Below are 15,182 nucleotides of genomic sequence, written 5' to 3' on the forward strand. Positions count from 1 at the left end.
ATGGCACATAAGGATAACATTCACGTTTTAAGATATTCCAAAGAATCAATTGCACATAAGTGTGTGACTCTGAGATGACACCATCACAAAAAAAGAGACACTGGAGGTTAACAAAAATACATTACTCTAGTTTTAAGTCTCAGGTCAACACATTGATGGAGAGTCAACACAGCAGTGGATATGAAGTGAAGTTTTGTTGAAGGCGAGCAAAGAAAACACTGTAGTCTTGTGATGGAGCCACTGTAGTTTTTCATTATTGATCTTTCATATGCTCAGTATAGCTATGCCATCAAGTTAGAGACCTCACCTTTTATTAACACTCCACTGAAGGCTGCATGAAATTGCTCATTGACTGAAGCAAAGAAAAGTTTTTAAACTTTTATTATAATTGACACATACAAATGATTCATTTATTTTTGTAAACAGATTGTAATAAATGCAAATTCATAAAAAGCTAATATTAGCTCAATTACTGATGAAAGGAATGTCCCTGATGCTTTCACTGCAGATAACACAATCACATATGTGGCTGTCACAAAGAAATTACAAGCAATTAAGACAATTGGCATGTTCACGTGAGCATTTTGCTGACATTGCACTTCAAATCTCCATTTTAGCGTTCACATTTGTAGATATTCATCTGGTATGATGTGCAGCTGTCCTCATCGTGTACAAACATCATCATTGCACTGCAAGAGAAGGTACAGGAGAAGTCAAGTCAGTTTTATTTATAGTCTAATATCACAAATTTATAATTTGCCTAAGAGAGCTTTACAATCTGTACATCCTCTCTGTCCTTTGACTATTCAGTTCAGGAAAATAAATCGCCCCCCCAAAATAATATTTGATAAGGAAAAAAAAAGAAAAGAAAAGAAAGAAACCTAAAGAAAAGCACCTGAGGAGGGATCCGTCTCCCTGGACGTGCTATAGACGTGTGTTGAGAATAATTACAGTATAGATCTATATGAAAATATGATTCATAGAATTGAACATATATGAAGAAAAAGGATCCGGGAGGATGTCAAGCTTCACTGAATCAAAACAGTTTTTCTATGGATCCCAAATCTCTGAAATAAAGTGGAAGAAATTGTGTACTGAAAAAAAAAGAAAAAAAAGAAGAAAATATTGTATTATTTTTTTCCAGGGACAATGCTGATCAAATGGGATTTTTTTTTTGAATGAGCTGAAAACTAGCATAAACTCATTTCCTGTTGTCCCTGGTTTCATATCTATTCCTCAAACGCTCATGTAAAAAACTTTAGAGATTTTTTTGGGCATTTTGCCTTCACAAAGTAGAAAGGTAGTCAGGAAACACGGTGAGAAACGGGATCATAGCGAGGATGTTGTGGGTACGTATTTGTGTCGACTAGGCCACCACGAAGCCCAATGTTGCCGACTTTCCCAACTTATCTGCGAGTTCCGAACAGATAAGGCGAGAGCCGAGTAGCGCTCCAATCACAGGACAGGGGCCCACGTTAGACGAAGCGTTAAACACATCTTGTTTATGGGGCCTCAGAATCATTGTGCTCAAGTTAAGACAAAGAGATTTCTGCAAAGAAATGTAGTGACGTAAAGTAAACAAGCTCTATCAGCTGTTTGAACAGGAAAGGTTGGAATAAGAAGACAGTCGTTTGTTTTATCCGTACCAGACGATGACTTCACTCAGGTCCTCTTCCACACAAGCGTGTCAGATAGCTTGTGACTCGCGTTCGTTTCTGCCACTTTTTGACCCCCTCAGAAATAAACGAGGTCTATTCTATCCCGGGGCCGTGGCGATGACATCCGTTCGTCTTCAGACAGGTCATGGGGAAGCCATACTGTACACGCTGCAAAAGCTCTGACATGGTGGGTCTTGTGGGAAGCGAGCAACAGAGCCAGGGGGAGTGGGCGTTGGAGAACATGTGCTGGATGTCGTGGGCATGCTGAAAGCCCCGATGATCTCAGGACAAAACCTCTGGTGCTCTGGACACAAGATATGAAGTCCATGACCCCCGAACGATTTCTCTCTTAATGTGATTTTATGGCTTAGAACAGGGACTGCATTATTAATGGTGGTTTCTATTTTCCAAACTTGAATCAAGCACAAGGCTCATTCTCTCTTCTTAAAAGATGGAACATACACTGCAGTATTTTTATGTTGGAGTCTCTAAACGGCCATCACTTGTTGGCATGACGATGCTGACCCTTCCTTCTCACAACATCCTACTGCACATTAAGTTGAGCATAGCCACGATGTTAAAAACATGGCAAAAAAAAAAAGGCACAAAATGTATGCTTACATCCGTGTCCGTCAATCTCAGATCGGGGCATTTGTATAATAACCGTTTGTGCTTGCGGACCATTTTAAAAGTACAGCTGCGTACAGACTGAGAACATCAGTCAAAAGGTTTGGGGGGCTGATGACACAGATGCTGACGGACCATGAAGATGGAGTAATAAGTGTGAAATTGTCTTTGAAAAGGCTTCTCTGATGCATGTGTTGCTACTGACGTACAACAGTCTGCTGGAAGAAACCGATGAAATGACATCAGTTCAGTGTGGTTTAGTAAACACAGTGATACCATTGTATTTAACCATTCAGCTTAAAGATCACTCAGAAGGTGAAGAGGGGGAGTAAAGAAGACAGAGGAAGGAAACGAATAATGGAAGATGGTAAATCGTGTGCATCTTTCCTCGTTTATGGGATGTCTTACCACTGGCATCTGTCCTGCTTTTGCTTCGGATGAGATACCCAACGCCTTGGAAACATCCTCCAGAGGTACGTGGTCTCCTGGCGAATCCTGGATAAAGTGCAAGAGGACCTTTTCTCCACCTTTGCAGAGCAAAATATATTTGGGAGAAAATCAGCTCAGGAAGCAGCTTGCCGACTTTACAATCAAAGATTATTATGAATGTGCTTTGGTGAACTCATGACTCATAAAAGCAGATATAAAACACAGCACAGAGTTCAATTCAATACTGAATGCATATTTCATATCCAGGTGGTACTGGTGATAAAAAAAAAAAAAAAGGGACGAAGAAATGAAAAAGAAATACGTCCTGTGCAATAAAGTTTGGTTTTTACTTCTAAGCTTTAATTAAAAACTTTGAGTAGTTGAGAACTAAATAGTCTCAGATTTATGGCTAAAGCTCCTTCTAGCCGTTAGGCGCTCAAATAGGGCTAATGCTGGCTGAGAACGGTCTCCAATAATGGTGGAGTCAAGATCAGGACAGAATGACCTGCAATCTACTTCCTCCAGCTGATTTCTTTCCATGAGACCAAGCCGCCCATAAAAGAGAGCACACTAATAGATGTGGTTGAATCTCATCTTAGTTTTCTTACTGCTGTGTTGTAAAATTATTTTGGCCTGACTGTTGCCTCTCCACTCCACCTTTAAAAACGTCTCTCCGGTATCCAACACACGACTGTATATTTGGATGGTTAAATGAATTGAGCAGTTTAATCTTTATACTTGTGTGGATAGAAGAAATAAGGACGTGAGGGAAGTCGACAGCCCCCGGAGAGCACTGAAGTCGCTGGAGGGTGAGGTGTGGTTTGAGCTACAATGATGTGATGCAGCATTGCCCTCTAGAGGAGAGACTGTGGAAATGCATCGCTTTGACCATTCATATACCTTACTCATACCCCCTCTGGTGTATTTTGACTGTACCTTTGGCCACAATGAGCATGCCTCCGCTCTGGAGCAGATCTCCTGAGAAGTTCCCCTTGATGCCTTCAGCATTGGCCTGCATACAGCACAGAAAACAGGCAGTCAGAGTGTCAAATCAGGGTCTCAGCAACCTCCTCCTGTGACTGAGCCGTGAAGTAATTGTATGACTGTGAAGCTACATACCTTTGCAGCTGCATCTCGTACTTTCTTCCCCAGAGCAGCAGGTAACACACTCAAGGCTGTGTATCTGAGTGTGAAGACAATCAGTTTCTCAGTTAGATATCATCACAAGGCAGCTACTATTTCACAAAGGAGAGAAGATTAGCATGAGCGGCGCTAGCTAATAACCTTATAATTCCCCACAGCCCAATGAGATTTATTCAAGTGTCCTCATTTATTTGAACAACAGTCCAAAATCCAAAGATATTTCTCAATATTTTTGAGAAAATGTTTTTTGCTTTAAAAAATGACTAATTGATTAATCGTTCAAAAGTATGAGATTGACAAATGAGACATAAAACAGCTTCTGTATTACACACAGGGAATGTGGATTTACTCACCTTTTAAAGCCCAAATCCTTGTAGCTTGTCTTGTGTTCATCGACATAAATGGCTAAAAGAAGATGATGATAGACGGTCATTTACAATCCTACGAAAGAACTGGCAGTCGAAAGCGATGAGCTCAATAAGCGTGTCTGAATCCTCGTGACTAGAGATGCACCGATACAGATGTCAGCCCGATTCCGACTCAAACAGCTGGATCTGGTATCGGATACCAGTATTATTTTTTTATATATATATATATATATATATATATATATATATATATATATATATATATAGATAGATAGATAGATAGATAGATAGATAGATAGATAGATAGATAGATAGATAGATATGTGTGTGTGTGTTTTACAAAGTTAGGAAAGCAATGGTTTAGCCCGCATGTTGCCTTTCACATAAAAGAATGATCCCAGTCTCCTCCACACAGAGAGACATACAGCTAAATAATTGAACACTTTTAGACCCAGGTGTCGATTTCTGGACTGAAAAAGTCAAGTCGGTGCATCCCTACTAATGTTTCTGCTACATAGTTTGGTTGTGCAAGAGTGACGATGCAGCTATTCAAAAGTTGCAATGAGGGTGTTGCAGCACAGTTGAAGTAAACAGTTTTTTTTTTTATACCTGACTAGATTTTAAATTCATAGGTGCTAGGTATGTGAATAGGAAAATAGACCAGTGTTCGTCTTAGATGAGTAAGTACCGCTTACATCCTTTGAAGAACCCTCCTTCCATGAACTCCTTCAGCCCAAACTCCTCTGGTCCGACCCCCACCAGCGCCGCGCCGCTGGCTCTCAGGTCCGGCTCTAGCTTGCTGATCTCTGTTGCCATCCACCGACACACCTGACAGCCAAACCTGCGCAGGAAGAACAACACCACCGGTTGATCCTGCCACAGGGACTGGAGCTCTACACTCTGAAACACACACAGAGGAGGGGGGGGGGGGGAGAGAGAAACAAGACTCACAGTGAAGCCACAAAACATGCAAAGGACAGGTGGTAAATAAAAAGTAAGGGCATGGATAGATTCTACTCATCTGTGAAATCACACATCACTGACTCGAACAGAGCATGATTTGAAAGCACGTGCGTTTCATCATTATGTCACCCTCGAGGCCTCATTCGACACCAATTATGTGAATGCTGTGAGGTAATGGCAGCTTTAATACAGCAGGTCTCAGCGGGGATTCTCTGTGGGGAACCAGTCAATCTAACAGCACGAGTTTAGAGTCAAAGAGAGCCCCTTTAAATACAAACCAATCGACCGAATGACGTTACATATGAAGAAAGGTCAAAGAAGTGCAAGTAGCTTTCTAACCAAAACCGTCGCCTATAACGTTACAGCTTACCTCTCCAGTCTCGCCGCTCTTTAACAAGTTCTTTCCGAGTTGAACGAGGTCGACGTTTGCCATTTTCTACGGACTGCACCGGCTGAACAAAGCTACAACAAAAGTAGAGTTTCCCTTCGGAATATGATGGTATAACGTTGCAGTAGTAGCAATATATTTAAGTAACGCCCGCACAACAGTTGCAAAACGTCTGCATCCGGATACGCCTCCTGAGCACTGACGTCCAATCAGATTCTGTTGTCGCTGAAAGTCAGCCAATTACAGCGCGCGGTGTGTGTCTGTGTGGAATGGAGGCGGAGCTTCGGAAGGGCAATTGTCTGCACGTGCATCTTACCTTTTTAAAATCAACCAATACTGATGTTTTCATAAGAGCAAACATCGGCTATTTTATTGATATTTTTTTCTACATTTACTGGTTCCTCGCAACTAGCACCACACATGAAAAAAAGCTTAAACATGAACTCAAAGTGGTGACTGATTATTGAACAAATGCAGCTTTTTATAATGTGTAAACAAGGTGTGTACAGGTGAGCTCAAAGGTAACACGATTTATTGCACGGCCTTTGTTTGCTTTTCATAGCTGCTAGTTTGCTCCCATCTGTCTGTTGTCTATTAACCCCTGAGCCAACCAGAGCCATAGGTTCTGCTGTTTTAACCCGTTTGGCACTTGTGGTGGAAAATTCATTTAACCATTGTACTTAAGCATTTTCATCTTCTGCCCCTTACTTATACTCCATTTCAGAAACAAATATTGTTTTAACATGTTTTCCATTTTTGTCCATAATCCAAAACAGAAATCATTTTCCACATATTTGGTCAGAGGAGTATTATATGTGGTTCAGTGACATTAAGATTAGCCAAACCGATTCAAACCATTCAACAACAAATTAAATGCACACCCATGGGTGCATTTACTGCATGTCAAACAGCAGGACAAGCCCAGGTGTAATGGAGGACATTAAAAAAGGACTGAACTCTATTTCGGTGAGCTAGTTTCAGGGTTCTGAAATTGTCACGGCTTACCGGGTCAGTTGATGGAACTGACACCTCGTTAATGAAATTGGTGTCACCTTTGCTTTTCCTGACAAATCCTTCTCCCTTCTAGTGCTCACTCCCTAATCATACACACCTGTTTTCACCATCACCGATTGAACAGAAGATGCACAAATTAAATACACTTGTTATTTTTCCTATAATAGCTGAATTAAAATTGTATTGCTAATGTTATATTGCAGTCTTCTCTTTTTTTACTCTTCGAAGATGTATTTCAGTGATCTTGCATGGCTTGCAATTTTTGTTATAAGTTTTATTCATTTGAGTGACAATATTATTCTAAATTATTTTTCATCACATGTTGCATAAATACAAATTATTTAACAATGAATTGTTTCGGAGAAAAATGCATTTAACCCAGCTTTCCCGTTTGGTCTTAAAGAAGCAATATGGTTATTCTGCACTATCTGACAATTTCATACTTTTTTACTCTCTATGATGTTTAGACAGTGAAACATTCAAACCCACTATTGTAATGAATATTCTAGATTTCTTTGTCCCTCACAAGCACATTTCCCAAAAGTACAGCCTTCGATATCTTTTAAACCTTAAGGATTGACTAGAATTTAAAGTAAACTTGTGAAAGTTTGAACAATGTTTAGCTGCACAACATGAGTTTGTAATGACCCACCAAGGTTTAATGTGTTAAACAAGTGACGACCCTCTAGTATTACATACAATGTTTATTGTTCTGGAGGTATTTCCCCCAATAAGTGAGGCATGTGTTTTAGTTTTATAAACCAAATATCTAACACATTTTCCAAAGTGCTTGAAAGTATATATATGTGCCCCTTACAACACAACGAATATTCAGTCAACAAACAGAAGTTACTGACTATCATCATCTTACTTCAGTTCTGAAGTACACTATATTCAGGTAGATGGACGGACAGTTGTTTTTTTCAGCGGTGAACGTCCGCGGTGCTGATGTTGCAGGGAGGGACGTGACGTCACGGGAGAGACCGGGATGAAGAGGCGAAGGAGGAGATGAGAAGAGGGGGAAGGAGAAGGGACGGAATGAGAGAGCGGGGGGATGACTGCATGAAAAAGGGAAAAAAAAACAAAAAAAACAAAAACAAAACAACAATCATGACTCCCGTAATTCATCCTTCGTTCTTTTATAAATCACAATGCGTGGTCTGTTTACCTAGTATGCTGCAATAAATGACGAGCCTCCCCGATAAGGTAATTATCATCTTTCACGTTTCAATTTGCACGCCTGCATCATCTTCTAACACAGTTAAATCGGGTGTGTGGGCTTCACATTAAGGACCAAATGTCAATTCGAGGATAATATCGAGGATTATTAGAAGAAAAGACGGACAAAAAACCCCCCAATCGATCGGCTACCTGGCTACATGTAGGCTCTATATCAGTCAAATGTTTAGTTTAAATCTGAGCGATAATGATAATTAATCCTTGTAACTGCCTCGAAAGCCATCACTGTGACCCTCAGCGGCTCCATTGTGACCGATTTGAGCTTCCTCCATGAAATATTAAAATGGAAACAGCTTCATGAGAGCGCTGCCGCATACTACCCTGCTGTAGTCAGCCACGCCGAGCACATGGGTTTTTGCGCACAACACTAACATGCGCATTGGTTGCAGTGCGTCGTGCCCATGATCGCTGTGCCATCGCTGTCTGCTGATGACTGCAGTGTCCTCGTGGTAGCACTACAGAACCATCAGCAGCACTAAGTTACCCACGTGACCACCATGCTACGTTATGATGATCTTGAGTGACCTCTAATGTGTAAAATCAACCCCCTTATAATAAGTCTGAACTTAACAATGTGTGTCACCCTTGTGTATGCTGCAGTGCAAGCTGGCTTGAGAGAAATGTCATCTCCAGGCATGGGCACCCCCAGTGACCCCCTTTTGGCCAGTCCAGGAGGGAGGTTACCCACAGCTCAGGAAGGTCTCTGGAGGAGCTCACTCTCCAAAACAGCCAGCTTCCCAACGTCCACCACCCGGCACCTCAGTCACCGAGCCAACAACTTCCAAAGACAGCCAAAGCGCCGGAAGCTGATTAGACCTTCACCACCTCCGCCGCCCAACACACCCTGTCCCCTGGACCAGTTGGACCTCAGTGAGCTTCCCCCAAGGCGTACCTTCCAAGAGCTGCTCTTCAATGGCTGCGTCCTGTTTGGTATTGAATTCAGCTATGCCATGGAAACGGCTTATGTGACTCCTGTGCTGCTACAGATGGGCTTGCCTGATCAATTCTACAGCTTGGTGTGGTTTATTAGCCCCATTCTGGGTAAGTGAACAGCAAGGCAGGGATATATGATTATCTTGTGATTTTGAGTTGCAATAAGTTTTGTGCAGTACTTAAGACTCTAACTCCGTTCTCTGTCTTTGGTTTGAAGGATTCCTCGTTCAGCCTCTCCTCGGAGCATGGAGTGATCGTTGTACGTCCCGGTTTGGACGAAGGAGACCTTTTATTTTTGCCTTGGCTATAGGTAAGAAAAGTATTGTGCCCAGTCAGTACAATACTAAATGTCAGTATGTATGTAAGTATACTTGTGTAAAGTTGGGGGACTTAAGAGAGACAGATTAACGGTCAAAACTGATGCAACAGAGGCTAAGATCTCCTGACTTTTAGTCCATATTATGACATGGCAGGATTCTATGCTTCTCGTAATGCAACTCAAATACACTTCAATCAGGAGAGACAAGTGAATGATTAGTAGTTAACATTTATTATGACAGATGATGCGTTAATGAGTTGCACAGAAATTCTTTGGCGCTTGAACTCGACGAGGAGATTTGTGATCGAGTTGTGATCGCCCTGAGCGGCAACAATATAAATCGCCTCGTGGAGTCCAGACACTGGTGGTGATGGTGGCTGATGAGGTTGATAGGATGATGAGGCTGATGAATCTGCGAAGATTGGGCGGAGATGGGGAGGTGGAGGGTTGCGCAACAGCAGCATGAACTACTGAAGGTAGCGAGACGGTCATATTTAAAGACAGACAGCGGCAAGATGATAGGCTAATGATGTCCTTGTGTCGTTGTGCTATTGTTTAGAGACCAGCTGATCTTAGACAGCTGATATCATGATTGACAGCCCCAAACAATAACAACAAGGAAATAATGTGTGCATGCATGAGGAGTGATGGCAGATGTATGGTAAATAAGCTATGGGCTTGGGCATGCATGAGTATAGTCTTCCTGTCTGAACTTACGCTAGAGCTTCACATCTTTTGTTAGATCTTTCCTGTCTGGTTATTGCAAATGTCTCACAAACTTTACAACCCATGTTATAAACAGGTTTACTGTTAAAGGTTTGCAGTTTCCATGGCCACACCGAGATGCCTTGTTGATGTCACATGAATATTTGACAAAGCTCCTCCAGAGCCACAGGAGACATTATACAACAGCTTTGCACTGCTCTCCATGCCTAGCAAATTGACTGTACACTCAGAGGACGTATAGGTTAACTCTCACCCGCAGAGTTTTCGGTTGAGCCTTGCTTTCCTCCTTCTTAGGGGCTCTGTTTGGTCTAACCCTGGTGCTGAACGGGCGGGACATTGGAGGTGCGCTGGCTGACACTGCATCCAATCACAAGTGGGGAATTGTCCTGACGGTGTGTGGCGTGGTCCTGATGGACTTCAGTGCAGATTCAGCCGACAACCCGAGCCACGCCTACATGATGGATGTGTGCAGTCCAGAGGACCAGGACCGGGGGCTGAACATCCATGCACTGCTGGCAGGTAAGAAAACACTTTACACAGTACAAACTCAGGGTTGCTTTATCATTACACAGTGGAAGCTATAACTTATATTCCTTATAATTTGGAGAGAAGAGACCTAAAATAACATTACCAATGTTTGTTTTTTTGTTTCTTAATCTTGCTCTGCAGGACTAGGAGGGGGATTTGGCTACATTGTGGGTGGCATCAACTGGGACCAGACACAATTTGGACGGTCGATGGGAGGTCAACTGCGGGTCATATACCTGTTTACGAGTATCACTTTGGTGTTCGCCACAGCCATGACTCTGATGAGTATCCCCGAGCGGCCGCTACCAAAGAACAAAAACTCCAGCAAAGCTCATCTAAAAAGCCCCAGCCTCGCCCTTCCTCCCTCTCCTCCTGTTCCCCCAGCTTTGGGACTGGATGAGGAAGACGAGGATGGTCTTTACAGATACAATTTCTCAAAGTCTCACCCGTATAACTCTGACCCTCTTGCCCATTCTTGCAGTGCCAATGCAAGGCTCTGCGCTGGCCTCACTAGCCCCATATCGCCCATGAGCCCCCTCACTCCGAAATACGGCAGCTTTATTAGTAGGGACAGCTCGCTCACTGGCATCAATGACTTTGCCTCTTCATTAGGAACCTCCTATATAGACAGTGTGCTCATAAACTGCTACACAGGTCAGCAGACACCACAGGCCCTGGCCTCCACCACTGTGCCCCTGCCGCCAGGGGACTCTCCTCCTCCTGACGAGTCCACGCAGGGAGCAGGGAGCCATCCTGCAGGACAGACCCAGGCCGACGCGGTGTCTCATCCAGCTGGGGAAGCTGAGGATGCAGAAGCGCCCCAGCATGAGGGAGAAGCACAATCTCAGGTCACAGCTGGGGCTCAGCCTGGTGCAGGATCACACCGGGGCTCTTCTGCTGGTATCCTGAAGCGACCCCAGAGTCTTGCACTAATGGAGGACCCTATTGCAACCCAGATTGTTGGGCTGGAGAACGGACGCAGGAGAACAGTGACCTTCAGCCAGCAGGTCCGGACACGTATTTTGGAAACGCTAGAAGCCCGTTTAGTCAGTAGAAGCCACCACAGCGTTTCTAAACACTGTGTCTTTCTTTTTCTGATGAAGGTTGCAAACATTCTGCTGAATGGGGTGCGCTATGAGAGTGACCTGAGCGAGAATGTGGAGACTGGAGAGTCGCAATTGTCAATAAGGCTGCTGTGTGTAGCCATCTACAGGATGCCTCCCTCTCTGCGGAGTTTATGCACTAATCATTTCCTGGGTGAGAATTATCACAATTTGTGATTTGTTGCACATAGAACCCTGCAACACTGTAAAAAAACGGCCTGGCTTGTATTTCATATGAACTAATTGTCTCTCTCTCTAGGCTGGCTGTCCTTTGAAGGCATGCTGCTCTTCTACACTGACTTCATGGGGGAGGTTGTGTTTGAAGGAGACCCCAAAGCACCCCACGACTCTGAGGCTTACCAACGGTACAATGCTGGTGTCAGCATGGGCTGCTGGGGCATGTGCATCTATGCATTCAGTGCTGCTTTCTATTCAGGTGAGCTACACTCGCAATCACCACATGTACGGGTTGTTAGTGCAGCATTTGCCATTATTTTGTCTTCCTTTCCTTGGTAATCTATAAATGTGTGCTTTCTGTTTCTCTCCTGGGATTCTTCTTCAACTTTCAGCCATATTGGAGAAACTGGAGGAGCGTTTCTCTCTTCGCACTCTATATTTTTTCGCCTACCTGGCGTTTGGTTTGGGCACGGGCCTGGCCACGCTATCCACCAACCTCTATGTGGTACTTTCTCTCTGTGTCACCTATGGGGTGCTCTTCTCCTCTCTATGCACGCTGCCTTACTCTCTGCTGTGTGAATACTACCAGAGCCCTCAGGTCAGTATCTAGATACGGAGCTTTATGATATTTTCCTTTTTGGTTTAGAGTTAGATGAGAAGATCTATTCCACTCACATGTTTGTACAGTAAATATGAAGCCAGAGCCAGCAGCTTAGCTTAGCTTAGCACAGACAAAGACTGTGTTTTGTAAAAAAAAAAAAAAGAAAGAAGTGTAACAATGACGCTTTATGTGCCTGACTATTTTAGACATTTAGAAGAACTGATAGCCAGATTTTGTCACCTTTGTTTCCCTGTTTGCAGTCTTAATGCAAATGTAAATTAGCCAAATGCTGGCTGTAGCTGTATATATATATATATATATATATAGAGAGAGAGAGAGAGAGAGAGAGAGAGAGCACAGGCATGCGTGGTATCAATCTTCTCATCTAAATCTCAGCAAGAACGCGTATAATCGCACGTCTCAAAAATGTTTAACTACTTCAACGCTGTCGTGATTTGTGGTGCACTACAGAGGATGACCATATACGTAAACTGTTTGCATATGTTCCTCAGTTTTGTGGCTCATCGGAGGAAGGGACCAGACGAGGGATGGGGGTGGACATCTCCCTGCTCAGCTGCCAGTATTTCCTGGCACAGATCCTGGTCTCTGTGGCGATGGGACCTCTGACCTCACTGGTGGGTGGGGCCCAGGGAGTGATGTACTTTTCAAGCCTGATGTCATTCGTGGGCTGCCTGTACTCCTCTCTCTTCGTGGTGTACCATCTCCCCCCCCCCGAGGGTGAGCCCCCCGATAGCGAGACCCAGCCACTATTGGTGCACATTTAGAAAAGTCTCTTAGTTTACTTTACCTCACACGCGCAGTCTCGACGGGGCACGCGCTCTCACGCTGTCGCTTAGTGTCTTGAGTGTGTCGACTTTCACAGCAGCCATAGGACAAACACACCGCACCTCCTGCAGCACATTGTACAGCACAATTCCATATATATATATATATATATATATATATATATCGTTTTCACACCAATCGGCACTGCTCTTCTCAGAGCTAGACAGACAGACAGACAGACAGACAGACAGACATTGGCCACTGCTCTAATATGTGTATACATGACCAGTGTGTTCATACAGTGTGTGTGCTCATGCATTTTTTTCCTAACTTTTGCAAACGAATGTGTGACCTTTTTGAATGCAGTGTGGGATAAATGGATGAGAGAGAGAGAGAGAGAGAGAGAGAGAGAGAGAGAGAGAGAGAGGAGGATAGATACGCCTAAGCTGTTCTTCTGTCTGATTCTTTGCTGTGAAATCTTGCATCATCTTTTCTTGCTTGTTTGTGTTTAGTATAGAAATGTCGATCACTACGCACAAGCTAACCACAGCTTTCCCCCCTCTATTTCTTCCTTTTATCAGTTGCCTAACGTCTGCATGAGCTGCAATGTAATCTCTCAAAGCCTTCTTTTTTTTATTTTTTTTATTGTTTTGTTTTGGTCATACGGCCAAGGGAATGTCTACCTGCCTGTTTCTCTGAGTTAGAATATTAGCATCACACCTTAAGCAGGTTTTGTCCGAATAAATGAATGTGCTGCCAGTGTCCACTCGCACTCACCGTTAACGCACCTTCATTAATTCAAGAGCTCTTTAATTTAGCAAACACATACTTAATATTTAAGCTGAACAACACATAATCACTGCAAGAGTCTTGAAGGGCTTTACATTGTTCACATTTTAACAGCAGATAAAAACAACACTTCCCACAAAAAGCAATCTTTAGAAGACTTACCAGTGTGCTATCCCTAAATTTCACACTTTGGTGCTGGTTGACTCTTAATCAAGTCCCAAGTATGAGTACAATTGCCAGTTACGTACTAAAACAGCATAGAGCCATGACTAATAGGATGACACACACGCACACGCTCGTACACACACACTTTCAAAAACACAGAGAAATGTGTGCTGGTGGCAAATTCTGTCTGGGCCCTCACTAAGCCATGGTACAGCCGTGAGCCGTCACCCTACTCCGGGCCATGCCATTGTAATAATGACAGTGATTCTTGTCATTGTCAGGAAGAGGAGAAGTTGAAACTGGGGTGTGAATCCGCATTCAGTGGGAAACCGAACGAAACAGAAGAACAGCAAACAGGGAGAAGACTCATGTGAACAATGGGTAACCCCTGAAGGTGGACAACATTGAAGGAAAAGACTGTGGGGGTTCATAGAGCCAGCAGCAAGTGCTTATTGTCATCATTAGGGCGCATGCTTAAGGTAGTAGGCTTCTGCTCCACCCCCCCCCCCCCCCTGCTCGGCCCATCAACTCAGTACAGTGGTTATCTTACTTTTGTTAGCCAGCTTCCTCACTTCTTTTTTTCCATCCTAAAGAAGCCACCTTCATCAGCACAATGGTAGTTTTTGTTTGTTTATCTGTTGTGCCAGAGCAAACAGTATGCTTCGTCAGCCTCAGCTGCAGGCACCATGTCTGACTTCAGGGCTTTAACAAAAGGTTAAGTATATAACCTGTTTTAAGCCAACCATTGTGATACATTTCATTGACTGGCGCTCACACCGAATACACCAACATTATGGTGCCAGTCTTAATTGCTGCCTCAGCAGAATGTCAATAGTTGCCTACTATTTAAGCCTCCTGGACTGAATGGACGCACGCCATGCTAATGTTTCTGAGGGAACAGTAACTGTATGGATCATGCTGTTGCAGCTTGCTTGAGAAGAAACAAACCCAGTTTTTGTGTTTTATGGTACCACCTATTGCTCAATATTTGCAGTTTTACTGTGAAAGCTACTTTTATTCAGGGTTCAGTTAAAACTAAAATGATCATTTTGCCATTTTGGACTCCTGTGTCAATTATTGTTTTTACACCGATAACCATTACAGCCCTTACCAGTCGTCACTCCAGCTGACTTCAGAAATAATGATCTGCAATCTTTAAACTCACCACACGGGGGAGCCAGGAGACAAGACTGGAATCCATTCTGTGCACCCTTTTCCATTACCAA

At 43.4% G+C, this 15,182-nt stretch overlaps 2 protein-coding genes across 4 annotated transcripts; one reads left to right on the top strand and one right to left on the bottom strand.

Moving 5' to 3' along the window:
- Nucleotides 1–364: 364 nt before the first annotated feature.
- prxl2b (peroxiredoxin like 2B) lies at nucleotides 365–5,753 on the bottom strand. Its single transcript, XM_068712273.1, has 7 exons — nucleotides 5,559–5,753; nucleotides 4,921–5,125; nucleotides 4,211–4,262; nucleotides 3,834–3,897; nucleotides 3,651–3,726; nucleotides 2,694–2,812; nucleotides 365–689 (listed from the first exon to the last, which is right to left on the bottom strand). The coding sequence occupies exons 1-7, from the start codon at nucleotides 5,619–5,621 to the stop codon at nucleotides 663–665; spliced, it is 606 nt and encodes a 201-aa protein (XP_068568374.1). The 5' UTR covers nucleotides 5,622–5,753; the 3' UTR covers nucleotides 365–662.
- Nucleotides 5,754–7,392: 1,639 nt separating this feature from the next.
- Nucleotides 7,393–15,011, top strand: slc45a1 (solute carrier family 45 member 1). 3 transcript variants are annotated; one of them, XM_068712275.1, is made up of 10 exons: nucleotides 7,393–7,796; nucleotides 8,430–8,870; nucleotides 8,980–9,072; nucleotides 10,102–10,326; nucleotides 10,477–11,342; nucleotides 11,439–11,592; nucleotides 11,698–11,874; nucleotides 12,008–12,213; nucleotides 12,729–12,954; nucleotides 14,238–15,011. In XM_068712275.1, exons 2-10 carry the CDS (start codon nucleotides 8,450–8,452, stop codon nucleotides 14,264–14,266), a joined length of 2,397 nt encoding a protein of 798 aa, XP_068568376.1. In that variant the 5' UTR covers nucleotides 7,393–7,796; nucleotides 8,430–8,449; the 3' UTR covers nucleotides 14,267–15,011. The 3 variants fall into 3 exon arrangements, with proteins under 3 accessions (XP_068568376.1, XP_068568375.1, XP_068568377.1); XM_068712276.1 differs by having other exon boundaries at nucleotides 7,394–7,796; nucleotides 12,729–12,851; XM_068712274.1 differs by having other exon boundaries at nucleotides 12,729–14,330.
- The last annotated feature ends 171 nt before the right edge of the window (nucleotides 15,012–15,182 follow it).

The sequence above is a fragment of the Cebidichthys violaceus genome, unplaced genomic scaffold, assembly GCF_023349555.1.
Source record: "Cebidichthys violaceus isolate CVI_PGR_0920_01 unplaced genomic scaffold, fCebVio1.0.p SCAF_17, whole genome shotgun sequence".
NCBI classification, from domain to species: domain Eukaryota; kingdom Metazoa; phylum Chordata; class Actinopteri; order Perciformes; family Stichaeidae; genus Cebidichthys; species Cebidichthys violaceus.